The sequence below is a fragment of the Silene latifolia genome, chromosome X, assembly GCF_048544455.1.
Source record: "Silene latifolia isolate original U9 population chromosome X, ASM4854445v1, whole genome shotgun sequence".
In the NCBI taxonomy this organism is placed as follows: domain Eukaryota; kingdom Viridiplantae; phylum Streptophyta; class Magnoliopsida; order Caryophyllales; family Caryophyllaceae; genus Silene; species Silene latifolia.
This window is the reverse complement of record NC_133537.1, coordinates 8,879,684-8,903,719: the sequence shown is the minus strand read 5'-3', so window position 1 is coordinate 8,903,719 and position 24,036 is coordinate 8,879,684. Positions and strand designations below refer to the sequence as shown.

Sequence of the window (24,036 nt, the reverse complement as noted above, 5' to 3'; positions counted from 1 at the left end):
GGAGTTCTTTCATCTTTTCATTCTCAAATAATAATCCCTTCCTTCACTGTCCATTAATTCTTGCCCATCATTTCCCCTGCTTGATCAAGGTACGCTTTAATACTCTTTAATTGTTGATTAATAAATTTAATTTTGATTATATGACAATAGGTGTCATGTGCTGAAACCGAAAACCCTAATAACTTATACTGTTGTTTTATTTGTTCAATAAAGTTTTCAATCCCCCTTAAACTAAAAGAATAAGAGATTCTCAAGTTTTCCCGCCTAAATGAGTTGCTCTATATTGGGCTTTGGGCTTCATTATATCATATCTTTGACTAGGCCATACTGATTTATTTCATACAATAAATAATTCTATGACATTTAAAAAGGGGATAATATTTTTTCAACTTGCATTCCCCTTTATTTTTACTACTAAGCGAATAAAAAAATTCAATAGTTTTTCCTCCAAAAAGAAGTTGGCTAAATAAGGAAACAAAACTCTATTTTTATTAAATTATTATCTTTTAGTTAAGATATAATCTTTAATCATTATAAATTTTTTTAATTAAATTATAATCTTTTAATTTAAAAATAAAACAAAACTGCTATAAATCTAAAATTCGTATATGAAAAACCGAAAAATTTGATATTATTAGTTTCGCATAATTTGTTTTACCAAGTACGAGTATTTAGTTCGTATAAAAAAAATTATGAGCTTATATTATTAATTTCATGACAAAAAAAAACTTTAAAATTATTTGAGATAATTTATAAATTGAAATCATTAGTTTTGTGATGAAAAAGTTCATTAGAATATACATTTTATGAATTTACTTAATTCTTTTAATTAATTTTTAATTTTTTATCCTCATATTACAATATGAAAAATTAATAATACGTCAATTTTAAACCTTAAATAATACATTATAAAGTAAGTAAAAGATCTATGAATACCGCGCATGTATGCGCGGGATCCATACTAGTTTATATAAACCCATTAAAGTAATGGATTATACATATTTGTTTAAGGTAATAGTTGTTGATACTCATGGTTGATTAAACTATTATATTTTCGTTTTTATTAAAGGATGATGAGTTTGGGAAATGATGCAAGTGTTGATAATTTCAAAGCTAATTTACGAGTTTATCACGGTGGTAAGTTTGAGACAAAAAGGTGGAAAACTGAATATGTAAAAGGGGAATTGTACCTGAAAACAGATGTTAATGAATTGTGGTACTTCGCATTAGTCGACATAGTAAAATCAGATTTGAGCTTTGGTGTAGGAGGCATGGGTTGTCCTTATTTGCTGGTAGAAAAAGGATTTTGTCTGACAATGATATTGGTATTTTGATGGAAACAAAGGACGTAAATGGATTTGTTGATGTGTATGTGGTCCATACTGAAAAAGAGTCCCTTACTTCAACTTTATGCCACCAACCACCAATAAAAGACATAATATCAAACTTTATTACCAACACTTCAAAAGGAAATCCTTCTTACCACTCCTATGCACTTCAAAATTCATCCACTAAACCAGCTACAGTTGAAGAGGTTGAATTAGGTGATAATGAAGAGGCTGATGATGCTTATTTGAGTGAAGGAGACTATGAGAATGTCACTAAAGGTGATCTATTTTCTGAGTTTGTTAATGTAGAAGTCTTAGAGAGTGTTTTAAATGGCTTAGATGTTGGAAGGGTCCACGACAAAGAGAGAGAGGCAGAGGCAGAAGAAGAAGGAGGGACTGGGGAAGAAATAGTTCAGGAAGAAGGGGCTGAGGAAGAAATAGTTGAGGAAGAGCATTGTGCCATAGAATTTGAAGCTAAAGATGATACAGATTTACTTTCAGATGAAGATGAACTTAGAAGCTTACATGGATCTGATGATGAATTAGATGATTATCCTACTTTCAACTCTCAAACAGATTTCCAAAAGCCAATTAATTTGAGTTTGGGATTGAAGTTCTCAGATAATAAAGTCTTCAGGAAGGCTTTGAGACATCATGCCATTGAAAATGGATATGATTACTATTTGCTGCACAATGGGAAAGATAGAGTAAGTGCTTACTGTAGGCATAGGTGCAAGTGTCCTTGGGTTAAAGGAAGGGCAAAATTGGGAGCTTGTACATGTAGTGACAAGGTTAAGAAGTGTAGGTTTAAAGTGAATGCCACGATGGTAACTGATGAGGAAACTTTTCAGATTAGAGGTTTGAGATTACATCACAAGTGTGGATGGGTCGACTTTAACAAGAAGGTGTCATCACAGTACTTAGCTGAGAAATACTTGGACTATTGGAGGCTTGACAATAGGACAATAATTGAAACTTTTCAAAAGAAAGTAAGATCAGATCTGGGGGTAGAGATTGATTACCATAAGGCCTATTATGCAAAGGAGAAAGCATTGAAAATGATACATGGTGAAGCTGCTGACCAGTACAAGCTTGTTTGGGATTATGCTTTCACAGTAAAGAAGTTTATTCAAGGAAGTTCAGTGTGTGTGAAACTAGGGAATATAGAAAGACCTCCTCCAGTGTTTCAAAGGATGTACATGTGCTTGCAGGCATGTAAACTCGGGTTTTTAAGAGGGTGTAGACCTATCATAGGTGTAGATGGATGTCATTTAAAGGGTCCTATGTCTGGGATATTGTTGACAGCTATTGGGAAGGATGGAAATTGCAATATTTTTCCTGTGGCTTAGGCTGTAGTTGAGGTAGAGAATACAGACTCTTGGACTTGGTTTCTAGAGCTCCTTGTTAAGGATTTGGAATCAGTGGCCTCAAATTTGACTTTTATGTCCGACAGACAAAAGGTAATATCATCTTATTGCTTGTACATTTTCTATAATCAATGGCCTCCAAAATTTGTTATATTTAACAACATTTTCTTATTTTGCAAGGGGTTGGTGGAAGCATTGAGCAGGGTTGTGCCAAATGCTGAAGTCAGATTTTGTGCAAGGCATATATGGACAAATTTCAAGCAAAGTTACCCAGGGGAAGCATATAGGCTAGCATTTTGGAAAGTTGCTAGGGCATACACAAAGGTAAATCACCTATTATGTTCTCAGCAATTTTAAGCAGCAAACTTATGAATGTTGTTGTATCCAACTTATGTATATCTCCTACTATGTCAAAAACTAATGTATATCTCCGACTATGTCAAACTAGGCCGAGTTTCAGCAGCATATGGAGACAATAAAGGGTATGTCCGAGGGTGCTTATAGCTATCTCAACTCAATTCCTAAGAATCATTGGTGTAGACATGCCTTTAGCACCAAAAGCAAGTCTGGTATGTTGCTAAATAATGTATGCGAAAGTTTCAATAATGTTCTTAGGAAGTGTCGACACCTTCCCATTTTGTCACTCATGGAGTGGATAAGAAGATACAACATGAAAAGGATGTATGCAAAAAAGGAAGGGATTGAAAAAATTGAAGGTCCTTTCATGCCAATTGTTCAGAAACAGCTAGAAATAGCTAAAAAAGAGAGTAAAAGAGGTGACTTGTACCAATCTGACTTGGACAAATTTGAGGTGGAGTTAAGTGAGAACAGATTTACTGTGGATCTGGAGAAAAGAACTTGTGAGTGTTTTAAGTGGGACTTAACAGGAATCCCTTGTTCACATGCATGTGCTTGCATAATAAAGAAAAGAGGGGAACCAGAAGATTTTGTGGATCATATATACACAGTAGAGGTCTATATGCTAGCTTATGAGACTTCTATTAATCCACTACCTGGGCCTAAGCAGTGGGAGAAAACACCACACATTCAGCCACATCCTCCTCCATACAAGAAAATGCCTGGGAGACCAAGTTCTAAAAAGAGAAGAAAGGAGGCGGGGGAGACACAAGAGAGATCATTGGTGAAAAAAAAGACTCACAAGAAGACTTGTGGTAATTGTGGACAACAAGGCCATAATAAGAAAGGATGTAAGAATCCTACTATAACCATTCCACCCAAAAAACAAAAGGCAAAGGAAGAATTCCGCCACATCAATTCAGGTACCTTTTTATCTTGGAATTTTCGTCTCTCAGCCATATGCTCATCTACATTATTACTGAGGAATGATATTTTAATGTCATTATGCAGGATGAGGTCCCAATGACCCAAGCTAGCCAACCAGAACCAAGCCAGGCAAACAATGCAGTAGATGGAATTAGTTGAAGTATTTTGTTGAATTTGTAATTTAGTCAGTTTGTGAACCTGCAATTCGCAGCCCTATGCTTTATTTAATTAGTTGAATGAAGGGCTTAAACTTGTATTTTGCATCATAACTCATGTATGGCAACTACTTTTATAAAATCAATGGCTTTGAAGCCTTATTTTGGTAACTGATATGGCAAGTGTACTTGGCAGCTGATCTATCACAAGTAAAGGTACAAAAAATCACACAATTAAATTTGAAGAAGTTAAATTAATGGAACTTCCTCAAACAAGCACAACAATTACAACACATTTTCTCAATTTAGACGGATATGACGGATATTGTCCCTTCTCACAAAATGAGAATGAATAGTACAAGTGGATTGGAAATGGACACCCCCACTTATCCCCCACTTACATCTTGTGAGAGGAGAACTATCCGTCTACAGCTTTAGACGGATAGTATCCGTCTAAAATGAGACGGTGAGTTGGATTGTTACAACAAAACTACTACAACAATTACATCAAAGCTACTTTCATAACTTCCAATAAAGTACAAAGAATATAGAAAACATTATCCCTAATATTATTTTTGTCTTCATCCCCTCCGCCTTAAACATCTCCGCCTCCATTTTTCAGTTCTTTGCACTTCATCTCAATTTCTTAAAACATCTCTTGCTTATGTGTTGTCTAACGTCATTCTTGAGACACTTGTTGTCATTCAACATAACATTGATCACTTCTTTTTGCCAATCCGTGCTTCCAATATCAATCCATTCAAAAAATCGACATCCACTTATACGTGAATCTGGGTTGAAAAACTTGCTAGCATCAAACTTTATTCCTCGATTTTTTGTTCTCCATGATGATGTCGTCTGAGCTAAAGGGATACCACATTTATATACCTTTCGTAACCTTGAGTTTTGAGTGGAGTTTAAGGAAGAAGAAGACATTGGGAAGCTATCGTCCAGGTGTTGCAGGGAATGAAGGGAATGAAGGAGGAGAAGATTGACGGAGATGAAATGAGAAATAAGGTAATTGGAGGGAAAGAAATGTGGGGTTTATTTTGTGTATTGGAGGGAAAAAGGTAGGCAGTGAGAACATATGGAGGGAAACATAAAACCAAAGATTTCAAACGTGTGAAATAGGTCAAGGGTCGGAAAATTGACTTATTTCATCGGTGATTTGGTTTCGGTAGTTTTAGACAAAAATAAAAAAATATTAGGTAGTTTTTAGCAAAATTATAAATGTAAGGTAGTATTTTTATAAATGAGATAAATGTTAGGTAGTGTTTGCCAAAAAACTCTTTTTTTATACTACTTTTTCGGGAAATGAGATGTATAAGTTTTTATATAAAGATTATAAACATCACTTGAATATAATACATAATATAGAAAATATATATATATATATATCATACTCTAAAGATAATGATATAAACTCTTAAGACCTCTCCAAAACAATACTTAAGAGACTCAAAAGATTTTTGGTTGGTATATAGGTTCCAATGATGACTCCTATTTATAATCATAGGATCACCCACCTTATGTTAATCTTTCGATGTGGGACAATTCTATAATTTATACGTATTATAATCACTACACTAACATTGTTTTTCAATGTGGGACATATAACATATTAAGAAGTACACCATCTTTAATATGTGCAAATCATATGAAATCTATACTCTAATAAAAGCATTTTTTACCACGAATCTAATTATATTATCTTCATAATTTTTATAACGACATTTTTTTGCCAAATAAAATGTCAAAGTTTTTATATAAAAATTAGAAACTTCTCATGAATATAAAATAGGAAATATAGATATTATAATAATTAAAAGATTCTCCACTTTATTTTTTTATGTGGAAAATTTATTTATGAAACTTTCCTAAATTAATTTTTGATGATGTGGATTTATAACGACATTTTTTTGCCAAATAAAATGTCAAAGTTTTTATATAAAAATTAGAAACTTCTCATGAATATAAAATAGGAAATATAGATATTATAATAATTAAAAGATTCTCCACTTTATTTTTTTATGTGGAAAATTTATTTATGAAACTTTCCTAAATTAATTTTTGATGATGTGGACGCTCTAGAATCGCTCGAAAAAACTCTCTTTTATGTATATATATAGATTGGGTTTGGGCTGAAAAATTAGTCGATAATAAGTTAGGTTTGTCAACTAATGGGCCAATAATACAATGGCAGATTTTGTAAATAGCAAAAAGTAATAAGGATAGAACTGTAATTTTACCCAAAAAAAATTTGCCAAATAAGGAAAGAGAGAAGATAATCAAACTAGTGTGGAAAAGGAAAGAGGGAAGATATAAGGAAATTGGAGGGAGTATATTATAATAATTAAAAGATTTTCCACTTTATTTTTTACATCAAAAATTATTATTTATAATACTTTCCTAAATTGATTTTTGATGATATGGACGCTCTAGAATTGCTCGAAAAAAGCCTCTTTTATAAATATACTAGATTTAATGTCCGGGCGATGCCCGGGCCAATTTGTAGTGTCTTCTAATTATATGATTTAATAATACCCAAGTCTTGGTCCTTTTGGACTTAATTTTTGTTGAATTGAACTGATTGGAGCGTAACTTTTCTAAACTGGACATATAAAAAAGCTGAACTAAACTTATAATAGTTTTAACTTTTCTATACTGAACTTATATGAGCTTAAATTATAGAGAAATGAGTATGAGTTGAGTTTAACTTTAATGAACTAAAATTATAAGAGTTGAACTAAACTACATATAAATTAAAGTAATACCCTCTTTAACTGTAGTAAAAAAATAAAGTGTGCATGTTAATAAATCAAGACCATCAATAACTGATAATTTGAAGTAATACCCTTTATAACCAAATACTTCCTGTGCTTATATCAACTTCAATCACTGATTCACATATTATATTATAAGATTGTCGTATGGTGTAATTACTTAAGGTTAAAAAGTAACCACTTTTTAACATAAAATGGTCACTTTTTAATACCGCTAAAATTCTTATATTTTTAACGTATTACAATATAAATTGCTTTTTTTTTTGGGAAGAAATATCTATGTAGTGAGATACGGTCTCTCAGGAGACTTATTGACAGATTAATTCTTATTACTACACAAATTCTACCTCAAATACACAATAGGCCGTTGGCGTAGTTTTTTTCCGAATAAGATAAACAATTGATAACAAACAAACTAAAATGAAGTCATGAGCTGTTAAATTTGGACTTTTTAATATCGTTCAATTGTTTACCTGTCATCTAATAACGGGCCACTTCCTCTTTTTTTGGTTTTTGTGTACCGTCCGATGGGCTCAGGATAATTTAGATAAAATCCTCCTATAATAAGATGAGCTGTAGTATCTTATATTAAATGACATTAATACCCTTTGCAGTAATTTTATCCTTCCTCATCTTTCTGCTGCTTTTTAATTCCCTTCTCGTATAATTATCATAATTATAAAAAGTTCATTTACCCTTCTCCATTTTTTGTTTTCATTAGCCAATTACAGCAAGAATCTGGGTTATGCATAACATTATTTGCCCGATATTATGGCGACGCCTTTAACACCCAGCAGTAAAGCCGCACTCCCTATTTTATCTTGGTACGATTTCTTCCCAATAAATCAGTTAGTCCGGTCACATAGAACTCTATTTGTATATCAGAGTCGAGGCAAGATCCTAACTGTTCACATAATAAAGAATAGGGACGTAGGAATGAGCCAAGCTTGGCGGTTGCCGACTCGCCGCGCCGAAACTCAAACCCTATCCCTAAAATTGTGATTCATTGTGAAGGCATAGTCGCTCATAATATTCACCGTAACAGCGAAGTCATTCCTGCAAATTCTGATGAGTTTCTTCATTAACGTTATTACTACAGTACTACTTACATGTGTTTAAGTTTCCTATTGCTTTTACCATGTGCTGCAAAAAGAAAATACAAAGAATCTTTCAAAAAAAAAAAGAAATCAATGAGCAAATACAAAAAAAAAAATTACGTGAAAATAATAGATAGAAATTTAATGATACTCGTAGATGCAAAAAGAAATCAATGAGCAAATACAAAAAAATTTACGTGAAAATAATAGATAGAAATTTAATGGTACTCGTAGAAGCAAAGTCATTGAAGTATATATAACATTAGAGAAAGGGATAATCGTGTAATCCATCTTATATACAAATGGTTATATAGTTAGTAGCTAAAGCGACAGCGTGTGTGTTTGGCAAAGGAGTACATACCCCAAGCTTTGTAACTTGAAAAGATGCTTTAGAGATAATTGTGTGTACATTATTATCAAAAATCGACCATACCTGATACCTTACGATAGATTAGTAGATAAATTTCCATCTATGAGTTCAACAAACTTTTTAATCCTTTTCGTACCTGAAATTTCAACATAAAATACCATTAGTGCAAATAAATTATCTAAGCAAGCATACGAAAACAAAACAAAATTAGTGTGCAATTTAAAATAAATTGGATCAGAAAAATTAATAAAAATTATGTGTTTGTGAAGTCTATATACAGTATTTATACTACAAAGTTATTTCAAAGAGTAGCTGAACTCTATTTCTTATCTTACTGTTATAGTTAAACTCTATTTCTTATCTTATTGTTATTATGATCAAGTTCATAAAATAGTATAGTAGATGTATAATAACTCTTAAATATTTTTTAAATTTTTATATTTTATAATAACTCGAAAGTAGTTCGTAAATCTTGGACTCTCTGTAATCGCTCGAAAAAAACTTCCTTTATTAATATAGATAGATATAGATGACCATGCACCCATGACTATTCCATATCATATAAACATGGCCAACACCAATCAAACCTAATCTCCTGCAAATACACCTTCAACCACCCCAAATTCACAAACAACAATTAATGGTCAACCTGTATACCGTTTGTTCATGCCGCTTGTCCCTTATACGCATCGGATAAACTATTCGTCAACGTATATGAACTTGTTGAATATTATATCTGTATTCTAATTATCAAATAGTGGATTATTGGCGGGATACCGACTCCCCCGCGGTTGTTTTCCACATCGGGTTTTTTGCGTCACCAAAATCTCTTGTGTCATTATTCTTTTATTTTGCCTTTACATTATTTACATCATTATTGTGTCATTATTCTTTTATTTTGCCTTTACATTATTTACATCATTATTTCGTTAATTTAACCCCCCGATACGAGGCTAAAAAGAGTAGGTCACTTTAACCCCTAACGAGATAGAATATCGTGTTTTGATAGTTTTTTACCAAAACAGTAGTCATTGGTATTTCTCCAGAATTCTGACATATTCAGATTTCAGATTGATAGCAGAAAAGTCCTACACAAAAAAAAGTTGGAGGTATCTGGAATTATACGAATGAAGTGTCGTCGGGGTGTTGACACACGACAAGTCGCCAAAGAGAAGGATCAAAGAAACATAGCTAATACCCATTTGGTAACCAAACCAAACATTGAACAGCATATAGACGATGTTTACCTTGAAAGAGAACTTCTAACAATGCAAAGAATAAGGGAAAAAAGTAAGGAATTGGCTGAGATTCATGCCTAGAAGATGAAGAGAGGTCAATATCATCTCCATGTCATTGTTGTTTAGCTTTGCTAGCTCCTCCGGCATAATTGAATTCATTCTCTATATCGTCAGCATCCTCCTCATCCTCATCTCCTTCCACTCGAGCATTCCCTGTAAAAATTGCAGTATCAGCTTCACCCATCATAGGTAATAAATACTCCCTAGCTCCTTCCTATTATACTTCAACGCCTCAACGGTCAATAGATGTTATCATGTTAATTTTGAACTTCTCACAATATACGGCAGCTCTAACGTATGTCAAGGAATAACATAAGACTGTGATTTAAGTTTACATTATATCATTTATGTAAACTTAGATAAATACATGGTCGTTAACATCATTTGATCATCAGTTTGAGGAGAATAAAAATAGGACAGACGAAAAAAAGGATAGGTAAAAATGACCGACCTTTGAGTCTCTTATATCTATCCTTGCACTGAGTGCAACATTGGTTTCCATCTTTTCTCTCGTATTCATAGCGAGGGCTACAAACTGGAAATGCACATTCATTGCTAGCAAAAAAATACGTCACCACTGGGAGTAACTCACACAGTATACCCACAGATTTGACATAATTGGCCAATCCAAATTCGTTAAAGGTTCGGACTACAATTTCCCAGAAAAAGCAAACTCATATCAAGTCAATGTAATAGCAAAAACAGATCACAACTAACAAGGCTAACAACATAAGCTGAAACATTTTAATGAGCATTACCAAATCCACATAACCAAACACACAAACAAGTAACTATCCAAAGGCAACAACTCACAGGCGTTTGGCAGAGTTTTCACAACAGCACATGTGTATAAGATAGTAGTAGTAATAGTAGGCGATAAAGCTTGATTGAAAACACATCTTCACCGGATCAATAATATATATTTGAGGTTTGAACTTTATCAGAATCTCGTATCATGGACACATTGAAGCTTAATAATGGATACCTAAGATCTCAAATAATTCATAATATTCTGCAATACTGCCCCCGTGTCTCAAAAGTTGCAGATAATACTCAAAGGAAAACCCTTGTTTCTGCCTAAAAATCACTTATATATGCATCCAAAAATTTAGCATTTATGGGGACAAATAGAAAGCACTAGTTGTACCCATAGTCATCCTCAAGACCCCAACATGTCAACAAGCCTCAGTTGTAGCAACAATAACACCAAATTCAACACTAAATTGCTTGGTTCCGAGATGAAAAAGTTTCGGGGTCGGAATGCAAGTTATTACTCTGTAGACATTAACAAAAAATACTTGCACTGTTAGAGAGCTGCAAGTTACAAAATATTTCATTAAAGAAAAATAGTCACAGATCATACCTTATGAAAATCATATCGTTTGTCGAGGTTTGCAGCTGCAAGATCAAGTAATGTCTCCATGCTCTGCATTAATTAAGAATATAAATGCGTGCATTGTACTATTCTATGTCTCTATATACAAGGAACAAAAAGAACATAATTTAAGCAAAGAAAACCAGTAAGATAAACGAGACATACCTTCTTCATGTCGTATCCACATTGACCTGATACAATTACCGTTTATTAGTAGTTGCATGTATATGCTTAACTGAGTATTTATGAACCCAAGAAAACAGATATAAGCCCTTTTGATCCGAAAGAAACCATCAAGTTGACAACTATACACATGATAAACTGAGATAGGCAGTAACCAAACAAAATAAGATTAAAAAAAGCATACCTTGTAGAAGGCACCAAAACCCTCAGCAGCAAGCATGTTCTTTGTGACTTGGGTAGCTGATCCCTGACCAAGTTGAATCCTCACCTACCCAATTCACAAAACAAGTTAAAATCACAATACATGCCAACATTAACTAAATTCAGCTCTCACAACACCGAAATAAGACGAAATTATGTCACCAAACATGAAAAATCCCACCCCTAGATGAAAATCTCAACTGCTTCTCTCCTAATAACAGGCACAGCAGACAATTCACATTACCCTAGTGCCTCAAGGGCTCTCGCAAATTACGGGAAAGGGGGGTCGGATCATCGGATGTAAGCAACATGAGCAATTTTCACACTGAGATGAACTCCTCAAACAGCATACAATTAACATTATACAACTTCAAATCAAAATCTCACACACCCCTATTACAAAATCAGCTTAAATCACACTATACAAACACAAATCAAACTAAGTCAGCATCTAAACAGTGAATACATTCAAGTCATAATCGAACTATTTTCTAAGCAGAGCTATTTTCTACAGAACTCCTCATAATCGAACCAAACAACCAGCTCAAGTCGATAACGTACACGGTACACCAATTGAAGCTTCAAATAACATAAAACGAAGTACTATCTGAAGTTTGCAGTAAAACGTAAAACAATATCAACTACCTCAATACACAACTCAGATCCTTAATGCACTCAAAGGTCCCAAATGTATAAATGTTGTCCCAAGAGTCCTCCTTGCACCTTTGTCCGAGGTACTAATATGTGAACTCGCCTCCCTAATCCCTATTGATAAGAGGTGAAAGAGAATGAATGAAAGTGTAATTGTATTGATAGGAAATGTACAGCTTATATAGGAGAATACATGAGTGTAAATATGGGAAGGAGCCTATGCTAATATTACAAAAAGCTATATATTCTATATTTACAAATATGTGCAATCAATTAGGTGTGATTGAGAGGATTTGCTTTGCTGTTTTGATCTTGTGTGTGCTTAGGATTATAGCTGTTAATATTGTGTACCTAAATAAGTATGAAAGAACATCGTAACAAGAGTTGTACACAAAAGTGACAAACATAAACATCACTAAACTCAAAATAATCCCAATTAAATAGAAAAGCTCAAAACTTTCACCTTACAAGAACCCGATTCCTCGGCTTGAGGAGCAGAATCAACTGCCCAAATAAGCTACAACCCCAATTTAATCATCAGATGTACGCAACATGAGCAATTTCACACTGAGATGAAAATCTCAACTCCTCAAACAGCATACAATTAACATTATACAACTTCAAAATAAAATCTCACACACCCATATCACAAAATCAGCTAAAATCACACTATACAAACACGAATCAAACTAATTCAGCATCTAAACAGCGAATACATGCAACTCATAATCGAACTATTTTCTAAGCAGAGCTATTTTCTACAGAACTCCTCATAATCGAACCAAACAACCAGTGCTGAGAGATTGATGTTTTAGATAGTGACAACTAAGCTGAGAACTCTTCATAATTTTATGACGATCAACCAATAAGGAGTAGTTCCAATCATGGATTTCAACTAAAATTAAACCTCAACATCAAAGTCAAATAAACAACACCGAAGAAAGAATAGGGTGAGAAAGATAAACGAAACCACAAATAGAGTCAAATACCAGAGGATTCTAAATTAGTTAAATCAGGACAGGTAAGTTGTTACTGATTAGAGTTAAAATGCAGAAATCAATCAAATGAATAGGTATAGATCATGACATAAGAAGCAAGAAGCTTATCAATCAAACGACATTACTACGTAAACTATTCAATTTCATATTTCAACCTGGAATTCAACTAAGGTGAGAAGAAAGAAGTACCCGACTTGTCAGCACACTAAAAGAGATTCCGGTGCCTCTAACGCAACGAAGATGTTGAAAAATCGACTCCTAGCACAAGACAACACTGCTGCAAGAAGGATTATATATTAGGGAAAGTGAGGAAATTAGAGGAATTGAATCACGATGTGGGGAGAGGGAGTGAATAATTGGGGGAAGGTGAAAGTAAAAGGGGTGTTAGGAAGAGAGCAGAGATAGTATTTAGTAAGCAGGAAAATAAGTAAACCGTAAACCCTCAAATTTTACAAAGCAGACGTAACCTTGACATGCTCTGCAGTGATCCAGAAGCTTCACATGGTGCAAATTTTTTGATTGACGATTGTGATGCTGGAAGTTTGGGTCCCTCCCAAATTCAGCATTTGAATAAGCATATTTAAAGCAAGAAATCAGAGATTGACTCAGACCCATCAACAACATAAGTATTAACAAGTATGAAAACAGGACAGAAACATGTGTAGACTCCTCGAAGGGGGGCCAATCAGCTCATTACTTCACACATGTGGAGCCTATACAAGCAACACATTTACATGTCTGAGCATTGAACCGCAAATTACATAAATATAAAATAAGTGAATAAAAATAAGCAAAACTGCATCGATTAATCAGTAAAAATTGTATTGATTAGTTAGCCAAAGCATACAGAAAGGACTTGTATAAGGCACTTACCGACATCGAATTATGAGCCTAATTTTTTTATCGATGCATTTCCTGTCCTAGAAACGGGAATACTGTATACATGCACTTTAGATATACAACTATAATTTCTGCCTATCATGAGCCTGTGCCTGTCTCAAGAAAACTAACCTTTCCGAGCAGCCTTTTTAAGAGACTTTGCAATGGGTACTATGTGATCCATGAAATATCTGAGAGATGCTCCAAAAGTATACTTGTTTAGAATACGCAGAAGCCACATATTAGAGCAGGTCAAGTTCTCCGAGTTGAAAGAAAAAGGCACAAGACAAAGAATATCTTCTGCTCCCAACGCAACAACAGCACAGCCAAAACATTTTTGAAGCTGTGAAATGAGGAAGCAATGCATTAGCACGCAGCCATCCCACACAACCACAGTTATATGAGTATTACACATAATTCCATGCAAATATAGGCCACTGAAAGGTTGATTTGAGAATAAAGAGTGCGAGAAGCATTCACATATATTTTTTTCTGTGCTGCCATGATCAAGTACGGGTAAACACCTATCTAAAATTTTGAATCCCCAATGTAATATATTTAAAATGCTATTTAAAATGAAGTATTTAGGGAATACACTTAACATTCACACCTTGAGCATTCATGTGAATGTAGAAAATTTTCAAGATAGCTAGTGGCAGAAAAAGTGAAAAAATGACAGAGATGCTTACGTGGCTTGTGTCACACTCATTGACATCGGCAGCAATTAAGATTTCTGCCATCTTCAAGACAATATTCCTCATATATAAAGATGAGTTGCGGCCTAAAATATAATGTCATAGCCTATTAGAGTTGATAACCAAGGAAAAGGCAAATGGTGAATTCATACATACAAGATCAGGTTGAAATTTAATTAACGAAATTTCAATCTCATACAGGAAATGGCTCATGATAGGCAGAAATAAGCAAAACTGCATCGATTAATCAGTAAAAATTGTATTGATTAGTTAGCCAAAGCATACAGAAAAGACTTGTATAAGGCTGTGATGCTCGGACTCTTCACCTGACCCCGTGGATCCGGTGGACACGACTCGGACAGGGATCCGGACACGGATCCTTTGACGGATCCTTCTATGAGAAATCGGATCCTTCGGTGTGAGAGTGTTTTATTCTTACCCTTTGTTTTGTACAGCAGCCGTGTATCAGGAGTGATCTTGGCGTGAATTTAGTGCTGTAATAAAGTCTTCATTATGTTAAACATGAAAAACTATTTTTCCTTTCTTTTCTTTGATTGTTTTTAACTAATAAACAATTTTTTCAGAAAAAATAAAAATTAGCCGAGTCCAAATTTAAATTTGGATCCTCGTATCCGTGTCCTTGTTTTTGAGATTTCAAGGATCCGACGCTCGGATCCGTACCCGTGTCGGAACCTCGTATCCAAGTCCGAGCATCACAGGTATAAGGCACTTACCGACATGGAATTATGATCCGATGGAAAACCTAGGAGCACAATTAACAACAACCCAAAAAAAACCCAAATATTTGAGACAAAACAAAATACTAATTCTAACTCCAAAGGAAAAGGCGTCCGGAATTAATTTGAGTATACCTGTGACAGAAAACCACCATACCAATATGATCGGTGTAAGGTGAAGATGAGGTGGTGAAGCAGTAGATGATGAAGCAGCAGTTTATGAGCATCAATAATTGAGGTTCATCAAAACGATGAGGCTCGACCAGATATTGATGAGTGAGAAGTAAGATTGAAATGAGAATGGGTGGATTAGAATGAGTAGGGAATGAGGAAGTTGTGGCTGTGTGAGAGAAAGGAAGGGATGAGATGTAAAGGGGGAAGGGGAAATCAACGGTAGAGGGGGACTTAAGAGTCCAACTGTTCATTTGAGGGAGTTGGACTGTTCATCCGCAAAACTCACCTTATTTCCCCCCTACACACTTTTATATAAGGGGGGGATATACCTGAGACGGTATAAAAATAAAAAAAACATGTCTTTGTTACTGGCAAAACCATGAACAATAACCCCCAATCCCAAACAAACAGCATATTGTAATAGACTCTCTCAAACATACCACAGTCCACAAATTCAAATCTAATTCATATTTCGTACGAAATGCTCATAATTTCATTCGAGAGAACTTGAACGAAAAAGGCGAACTTGAATGAGAAAGGCCAAGCATCAGTCATACCTTGACAGCCAACTGCAAACAGTTTCAGATAACCTCTTGGTTATAGAGGTTCACCAACGCTCTTGTCATAGTTGTCAAGTTCTGTGTTCATGGACCGTCCTACAATCAAAATCAATCACTGGGGTGCTCATATCTCCACTGTAACCCAAAAATAATAATAGAACTTCAGTCTAGCAGGCAATCTTCGAAAAAAAGTGAGGATTAGGTTCACTATTTATGCAATCACACATATAGACTTAAAAATGTACCAGGAATTATTTAACAACCTTTGAGGCTTTGACAAGAACCAGATATGGAAATCCTTTATAGAATGGAGTTAGTATGTTAATGACTGAATATCTCAAAGTTCAGGATACATTAGGCAGCTCATTAGGAAATTTCTCATAATTGAAGACTTGGAAGTAGATAGAGTCACTTTGTGATTGCTTAACCTATTTCATATTTTCATTTATCAAATCCTTGTCCAGGTCTCTATATAAATGACAACCAAATCAAGGAAACATAATGTTGGAATAGCTGGTCAAGAAATCACAATGACATTTAAAAAAAAAAAAAGTCAATCGGGTGCTAATGTGCTACTCCCCCCGTCCCCGTCAACAATTTACACTTTCCTTTTTCGGGTGTTTCAGTCAATAGTTAACAGTTTGCGTTTCTGTTTTCTGTTGTGGGTATGTTTTACTCTCTACTTTATCTTTTAGTAAGATTAAAAGCAATTTCACTCTCTTTGTACCTTGGGTCTTTGTGTATAAAGCAAATGTAAACATTTCATTGAGACACAGGGAGTACATAGCATAGCAGTGACATTGATGTTGAGTATGTTAGCCTGTATGTAATTTCAACAGCTTTCAATCATTTTGAAGATCTTACTTGAAATTCCAAGAATGCCGAACCCAAATACAAGTTTTAATGACACTGGAAATGGATAAAAAAAAAAAAAAAACCATAGATAAGATCGTGAGCTCGTGGCTTATTCAGTTAAGGTAGATGAAATTCGAAGGAGACAAAAACAAAACACAAAGTAGTACAAGTATGTTCAAAGTCGTTGCCATTAACAATAAAATCATTTAAAAGAAGCTTTTAAGCTCTTAGGAAACCAAGCAAAATAACGAATCATGACTACCATGGCATATATAAAGCTAAATAGCAAGATTTCATCAAACATCCACCAAAGAAACCGACAGGGAAACAGGGGCAAGTTACACAAATAACTTATGAAACATCAAACATATAGATGACATCTTACCATTGATACGACATAACCTAGAGCCTCGACTCTTCCGCGATCATCCTTGAAATAAACTGCACACACATTCTCCCATATTTTAGTATTTAAACTAAGGAAAGTCAAGGTGAGTTACAATCAAGAATGAGGAAAGCCCGGCTAATGAATTAGATTAGATTAGAATTAAAGTGAAAACCAAGAGTCGTAAAGCAAATCAGCAACAACAGCCTCTAAAGCAAAAACCAAGAACTACCACCATGAGGACTAGATAAAAGTCCATTCTTTACGCAAAACCCATGTATTCCCTCGCTAATTTCCACTAAGCTCGGCTGATACAAAGCCGAAAGCAGAGCAACCGTAGCATGCCATCAGGTTTAATGCACGTATTTCTCATGTCTGTAAACAACTTTAACCCCTCCTCCCAAAACCCACGATACCCGTAACCATTTAAAAAGCGAACTCCACGTACCCAAGTCTGGTGCAAACATACCCTTAAATGCCTTCATAGAATCATTTACAAGACCCATTTTGAAGTAAACAGTTACAAAGACATAACCACAAATCTAAGCCTTATCTAAACCAGAAACTATCACCTTACCATGATTCAACTTAATTCCAATTACGTCATCATTCTTCAAGCACGCCCATAAATTACACGCAAAGGTGAAGTTACGAGGCCATAATACTGATCTAACTAATTGGTTTAAAAAATCAAATTCACTTCCAAAGTCATGACCTTTAGCATAAGCCATAAGCTCTAATAATGGAGTTCCAAAGGTAGTTATTTCAGTGGTTACTAGCAACGAACAGTTGGTGAGCATAAGATTTCATTAAAAACATTATATCTCATGATTTAAACAAGGGAAATTTAAGGTGAATTATAATCGGGGGAACCACTGACCTAGGATCGTAAATACCAATCGAAAATCATCAATGCTTTGGTCTATAGTTTGGTATTAAACCGATGATCCCCGTCCTCAACAACAGCTGCAATCACAATACTAAAGATAAATAACAGATAATAAAAGCAATAGGCAGCGCTGAGTAAACCATTAATAGTCTATCTGAGAAAAAACATGAAGAAATAGCTAAATTATCATCACAAAGAGCCAAATTGAACATGTAGTTGTTCAATCATCAATACACCATCCATCAAGGGCCAACCCGTTGAGACATAGGACAAGGTCATGACGAAATCAGAATAATTAAGACCAAAACAACATAAACACCACCCATCAGGACCATCCATTAACACCAAACACCCGCCGTCAAACATCACCCGCCTACTACTGGTCCTGCCGTATTGTGTCCTACGATTTGAAATGTAAAAAACAATTGAAGCACATAAGTAATCATCTATCGTCTAACAATATTATACACACTGCACTTGCAGGAAATATCAGACATTAAAACAAGCGGGAAAAAAACTTACTAATGAAGAGGAATAAAACCATAAATTCCCAATTAAATCATCACCCAATTAGATTATGTGCTTAAGATGACCACGCCATTATAAATGGAATTACAAATAAGGAGGGAGGAACTGAGATAGTGGGGAATGGATAGGAGTATTCGGTAAAGTGGAAATTAATATTGGAGAAGAAAAGAGGGAAAATATGTGGTGAGAGTGGAAGGTTGAAATTGGCAAGGAAAGAAGCCTTACCCACGTGCCTGGCAGATGAGGAACAGTATGATACTGTTACAAGAGGTATTTTAAGATGTTCTTGCATTTATAGGAGTTAAAGATTAGAGATTAACTCACAAAGGGACTCCAAGGAATCCAACTCCAGTTTGCGCACAATATTATTACTGCAAAGGACAATATGCTAATTCGTACACAGTACAGGCTTATATTACCTTGACACACTTGACTTCATTATTGTGTCAGTGCATTTTTCCTGCCATGAGGCAGAAACTAGCCACCTCATAGTTGGCCAAATCAAGATTTTTCACAAAACAGCTATATCCACCAAGCCCCCGTTTCCAATTCTTGAAGCCAAGTTGAGTAATATAGCCACATAGGTTAAAAGAAGAGGATTAAATAAATTCCAGCCAACTAGGTGTGAAAACTTACACCAGCAAAACCATCACATAATCACGAACAAATAACTCCATCCATTTGAAGAGACATAACTGAAAGCATTATGCACTTCCATATGTGGTCTATGTGATGGACAGTACTTCGATTTTAGGCAAAACGTATTTGTTGCCAAGATACTTGGCATGCTAAACTTGGAGTGTTGCAGCACAAACAGAAGGAACTGAAAGTTGGAAACTCGTACACGAGCTTATCCATCAAAAACATAAGAGACGAGAGATTACCTATATCAATTTTCCTGAAGGGATCATCTATTCACAATCTTCAAGCTACCGACCCCACGTTCAAACCATCTCCATATGGCTAAAATTTGTCACAGCATTTGCGTATGTACTGCCACAATTCTCACATGAGACGGACTAGCGATAATATTATCATCACACTGACCTATATAAGAATTAAGTGGGATAATTATTCCTTAGTTCAGGAGTATATGGCTAAGATAAATAATTTAATGGATTGGTCACACAATATAACATCATGAAAGAGTCTTTTAGCTATAATAGATGAGAGCCTTCCTTCGAACATTTGGGTTAGTAACAAAACAGAACAATGATTACATAATTAGTAAATATTAACCTCTGCATTCTGGAAACAAGTAAGGATTACCTTAATAGCCATATCACCACCAGCATTAGAATCAATACATTCAAAGTTAGACTCTAGCGGGGACCAATATATCTTTAAACATTCTTCTTTGCTTCATTGAAGGCAACACTAATTGCATCCACTAAATGACCCACGGACCAATCAAGTAAAAGGGGACTTGACTTGTTCTGGAACCCCTACCGAAAATAGATCATTAAACCGTTAAAATGTCTTTTCTATTGAATTTTAACTCAAACACACTTTTATACTAGCACAAGTGCAAAAAAAAAAAAAAGTTGCATTTCCTACCGCAACAAAATGATTGTAGTTTATGACAAAGCAAAAGAGGGTCGAACATTCTGTGGTGTACTTGTGTACAACCTTATTATTTGATTTAAAACTAAACCAAAATAGTATCATAATGTAATTTGGGATCAATCAGTAAAGACTTCAGTGAGTGATGGATGAGCTGTTTTCTACAACAACATCAGAGCCTTAATCCCAAAATGATTTGGGGTCGGCTGACATGAATCATCCTTTCGAACCGTCCATGGGTGAACGCACGCCTCAAAATGCGAATAAAAAAGGGAAAATGAAAAACAAAAAGGAAGAACGAAAATGTAATGGAAAGTCAAGGTAAACTTAGGGGTTTTAAAATCGAATTCCGGATTTCTTTTATAAAAACTTAAAATTTAAATCGAGAGAAAAGATTAAAACGATTTTTAAAAACCGAAATAGAATTAAGGATCCGGAATGAACCAAGTAAAATCTGTAAGAAAGTGGTTGGTAAAAAAGTCTAATAAATGAGAGAAGAATAAATAATTTAATTTCTTTCAATTAAGTAAAAAAACACATAAATATGTCAAAAAATGTTATATAATATGATATAATTAAAATAGTTCATTGTTTACATTCTATTAGATTATTCATAAATCTTATATTCATTATAGCACATATTTATGGTAGTTCAAGACTTACAATACTTGCGTCTTAGGTTCAGCCCATCTTTGCTCATTTTTTTCCAGGCAAATGAAGTGATCAAACTCATTCAGTCTTTGTTGGAACTTCTTTCATGTAGGGTCTCTTCTTTCCATCCAAGTTCCAGCATCATCTTGCAAGATTCGCAATTGTAAAGAACTCTTCTTTTGAACCTTCTTGTTGGACTTGGCTATCAAATATATCAATCAAACTAGATTTCTTCACAAGGGTTACGAACCATGATGTGGTACAATCAAACAATGACAATAACTCAATTGTACTATAAAGTGTTTCCAAATTCCTGATTGTTAGTCAGGAGACCTACAACTCCCAAATAATACAAAAAATAAGATAGCCAACAATCTTTGTTTAACGGTACACAATATAAAAGAAAATGATAGAATAAGTCCCAGATTATGGCATACCATTGTTAACGGGACGACGTCCAGCAAACAAGTAAAGAAAGAAAAACAATCTCGTCTATTCCTTTCAAATACAAATGAAAATTATCTAACAGAGGACAAGAAGAGCAACATTTACAATATCAAAGAAAATGATAGAATAAGTCTTATACAGTTGTTAACGGGACAACGTCGAGCAAACCAGTAAAGAAGGAAAAACAATCTCATCTATTCCTTTCAAATACAAATGAAAATTATCTAACCACCGAGGACAACAAGAGCAACTTTTACAAGACGACCAACAAAGAAATTAATGGGACGTATTTAAGAGTCTAAGAGAATAGAAGGAATTCAAACTTGGGACAGCAAAAAACATGCATGATGTGGTCTATTCTTCGTATTCAGGGTTGAAATCATCATGTTACACGAAATTTCAGAAATGTACCTAAAGGACAGTTTTTAAATATGCTAGCATCAGTTCCAAAGCTCTCATTAACCATTATATCTCGGTAACATAATGCATTTGACAAATCTTCAATGACCGTGAATCCTCGGATAATAGCAGTGTAAGTGACACTACACTATCAGGAGAGCATCCATTTTGCTTTATTTTGTTTACGGGGTAGCAAACCCCTAGCTAAGAGATCAGAAACAAGGTTTTCTGCATCTTGAACGTAGCCAGCCTCACACAAGCCATCTATGAGAACGTCATAGAGCCATGCGTCAGGGGCAATCCCTAGCTCACACATTTTGTGCAATACGTCGAGGGCTTTGTCGATCCTTTGAAGTTTAAGAAAACCGTTGATCAAAGTAGTAAAAGTCACAACATTGGGGTGACAATGGCTTTTGACCATCAAATCCATGAGATCCCTTGCCTTGTCCATTTGGCCGCACGAGCAATATCCATCCATTAAAGCGCTATAAGTGACCACATTAGGAGTCAAACCTCGTTTAATCATTATTGGTAATATGGCTTCTGCAGCATCAGTCATCTTGTCCTTGCAGTGCATGTCAACCAACATGCTATAAGTAGCAACATTCGGTTCAATGTTGCTCTCCATCATCTCAACCAACATTTCCATGGCCTCTCCTTTACGACCTATGTCGAACATACCTCGCATCAATGAGGTATATGTGTATACATTTGGTTTGATTCCCTCGGTTTTCATGACTGAAAAGAGGTTGAGGGCCTCTGATATCAACTTGTCTTTGGAAAGAACGTCGATAAGGGTATTATAGATGAAAATGTTAGGCTTGCAAAAAGAGGGGGCAGAATTCATTCGGCGGAGTAGGTGGAGAGCGCCCGCATAGTCCCCGGTCCTGCAAAGACCTTTCACCATGGTACTATACATAACTATATCTGGCCGACTGCCAAGCTTAATGACGGCTACATCCAACAACTTAATGGCTTCACTGAGCTGGTTGTTATGAACGTGACCATTCATTAAGGTCGTGAGGAGAATTAAATTAGATTTATAGGGGTAGCCAAGCTTAAGAGACTTGGCAAAGAGAGAATACCCAAAATCGACACGGCGTAAGTGGCAGTAACAATTAGCCAGGATTCCTATGGAATGTAAATCGGGTCGGATACCTGATAATTCGAGATCTGAATAGAGAGAAAGGATTGTAGCATGAGGATGTAGTCGTTTGAGTTTGAGCATTGCTGCTAATAACTTATTAAAATCAGTAATCGAAGGTCGGCGCACAAGAGACATCATTCGGTGGAACAGATTAATGGGAACTTGGAGATTATTAAACCCTGATTTTACTTGCTCTCTAACATACACCACAAATTTATGAGGATCATCAGTAGCAATAAGCTTAGCATTAGCAGAATTGCAGAAATGACGATAATTAAAATGGAAATGATGGTAAAATCGAAACCCTAAATTAGAAAAGGGGGAAGACATTTTATTCCAGGAAAAGGAGAAAGAGAAGGAAGGAAGGAAGGAAGGAAGGAATACTAGAAATGTAGAAGCTCACCAAATGATTTGCAGAAGCGGCGAGAGATTTGCAGAAATGAAGTGAAAGTAGGGTTGTGACTTGTGACTTGTGAGTTGTAAGTTGTAACTACACTACTTGGTCAGCAGTCGGCTATATATGCTCTCAACTGCTTATGAGTTGCTCCGTATGACTTATTAGGATTTAACAGGACCTAATCAAATGGCCCATCGGGTTTGTTGTTTCAAATTCCGTTGTTCTCAAAACATGAAAAATAATAATTAAGTTTTAACTAGTTTTAAAGCCCGTGGAAACCACGGGATCGTTAATAATTTATTGTTTTAATCGACTTAAAGATTATGGAATATGAATTGTTTTCTTAGCCAACTAATCCTTAACGTTGGTTTAATTTCTCTTTATTTATTGAATGAATCAGAGTTTTTAAACCTCTAATTATAGATGGGATTTTAAAGCCCCGCGTGACAACTTAATAGTGCAAATAGCTTCATACTTGACCAATAAAAAGTTAATCAAGGTAACATTTTAAAATTATTGTGTAGGTGTTACAAGTACGTACTAAATTTCCAGTACCTAACAACAGCTATACTTCTTGTATATTACAACCATTTTAATTCCCTCAATTTCAATAGATTTTATATTCTTTAAAATTCTTTGT

At 34.9% G+C, this 24,036-nt stretch overlaps 1 protein-coding gene across 17 annotated transcripts; it reads right to left on the bottom strand.

The window, feature by feature from the left end:
* Positions 1 to 8,206: 8,206 nt before the first annotated feature.
* On the bottom strand, positions 8,207 to 23,406 carry LOC141622768 (uncharacterized). Of its 17 annotated transcripts, none has more exons than XM_074438771.1 (18): positions 21,865 to 23,406; positions 21,019 to 21,151; positions 20,062 to 20,237; positions 19,677 to 19,839; positions 18,256 to 18,341; positions 17,376 to 17,431; positions 16,133 to 16,270; positions 14,659 to 14,750; positions 14,102 to 14,312; positions 13,558 to 13,803; positions 13,280 to 13,367; positions 12,556 to 12,659; positions 12,087 to 12,206; positions 11,425 to 11,508; positions 11,223 to 11,248; positions 11,046 to 11,108; positions 9,700 to 10,957; positions 8,207 to 8,520 (listed from the first exon to the last, which is right to left on the bottom strand). In XM_074438771.1, the coding sequence occupies exon 1, from the start codon at positions 23,327 to 23,329 to the stop codon at positions 22,004 to 22,006; it is 1,326 nt and encodes a 441-aa protein (XP_074294872.1). In that variant the 5' UTR covers positions 23,330 to 23,406; the 3' UTR covers positions 8,207 to 8,520; positions 9,700 to 10,957; positions 11,046 to 11,108; positions 11,223 to 11,248; positions 11,425 to 11,508; positions 12,087 to 12,206; positions 12,556 to 12,659; positions 13,280 to 13,367; positions 13,558 to 13,803; positions 14,102 to 14,312; positions 14,659 to 14,750; positions 16,133 to 16,270; positions 17,376 to 17,431; positions 18,256 to 18,341; positions 19,677 to 19,839; positions 20,062 to 20,237; positions 21,019 to 21,151; positions 21,865 to 22,003. The 17 variants fall into 17 exon arrangements, with proteins under 17 accessions (XP_074294872.1, XP_074294870.1, XP_074294879.1 ...); XM_074438769.1 differs by having other exon boundaries at positions 12,556 to 12,609; XM_074438778.1 differs by lacking the exon at positions 12,556 to 12,659 and having other exon boundaries at positions 9,632 to 9,835; positions 10,134 to 10,957.
* Between the last annotated feature and the right edge of the window lie 630 nt (positions 23,407 to 24,036).

Bases quoted from the DNA above. Each gene is read 5' to 3' on its own strand.
- LOC141622768 (XM_074438766.1), bottom strand. From the start codon at position 23,329: ATGTCTTCCCCCTTTTCTAATTTAGGGTTTCGATTTTACCATCATTTC.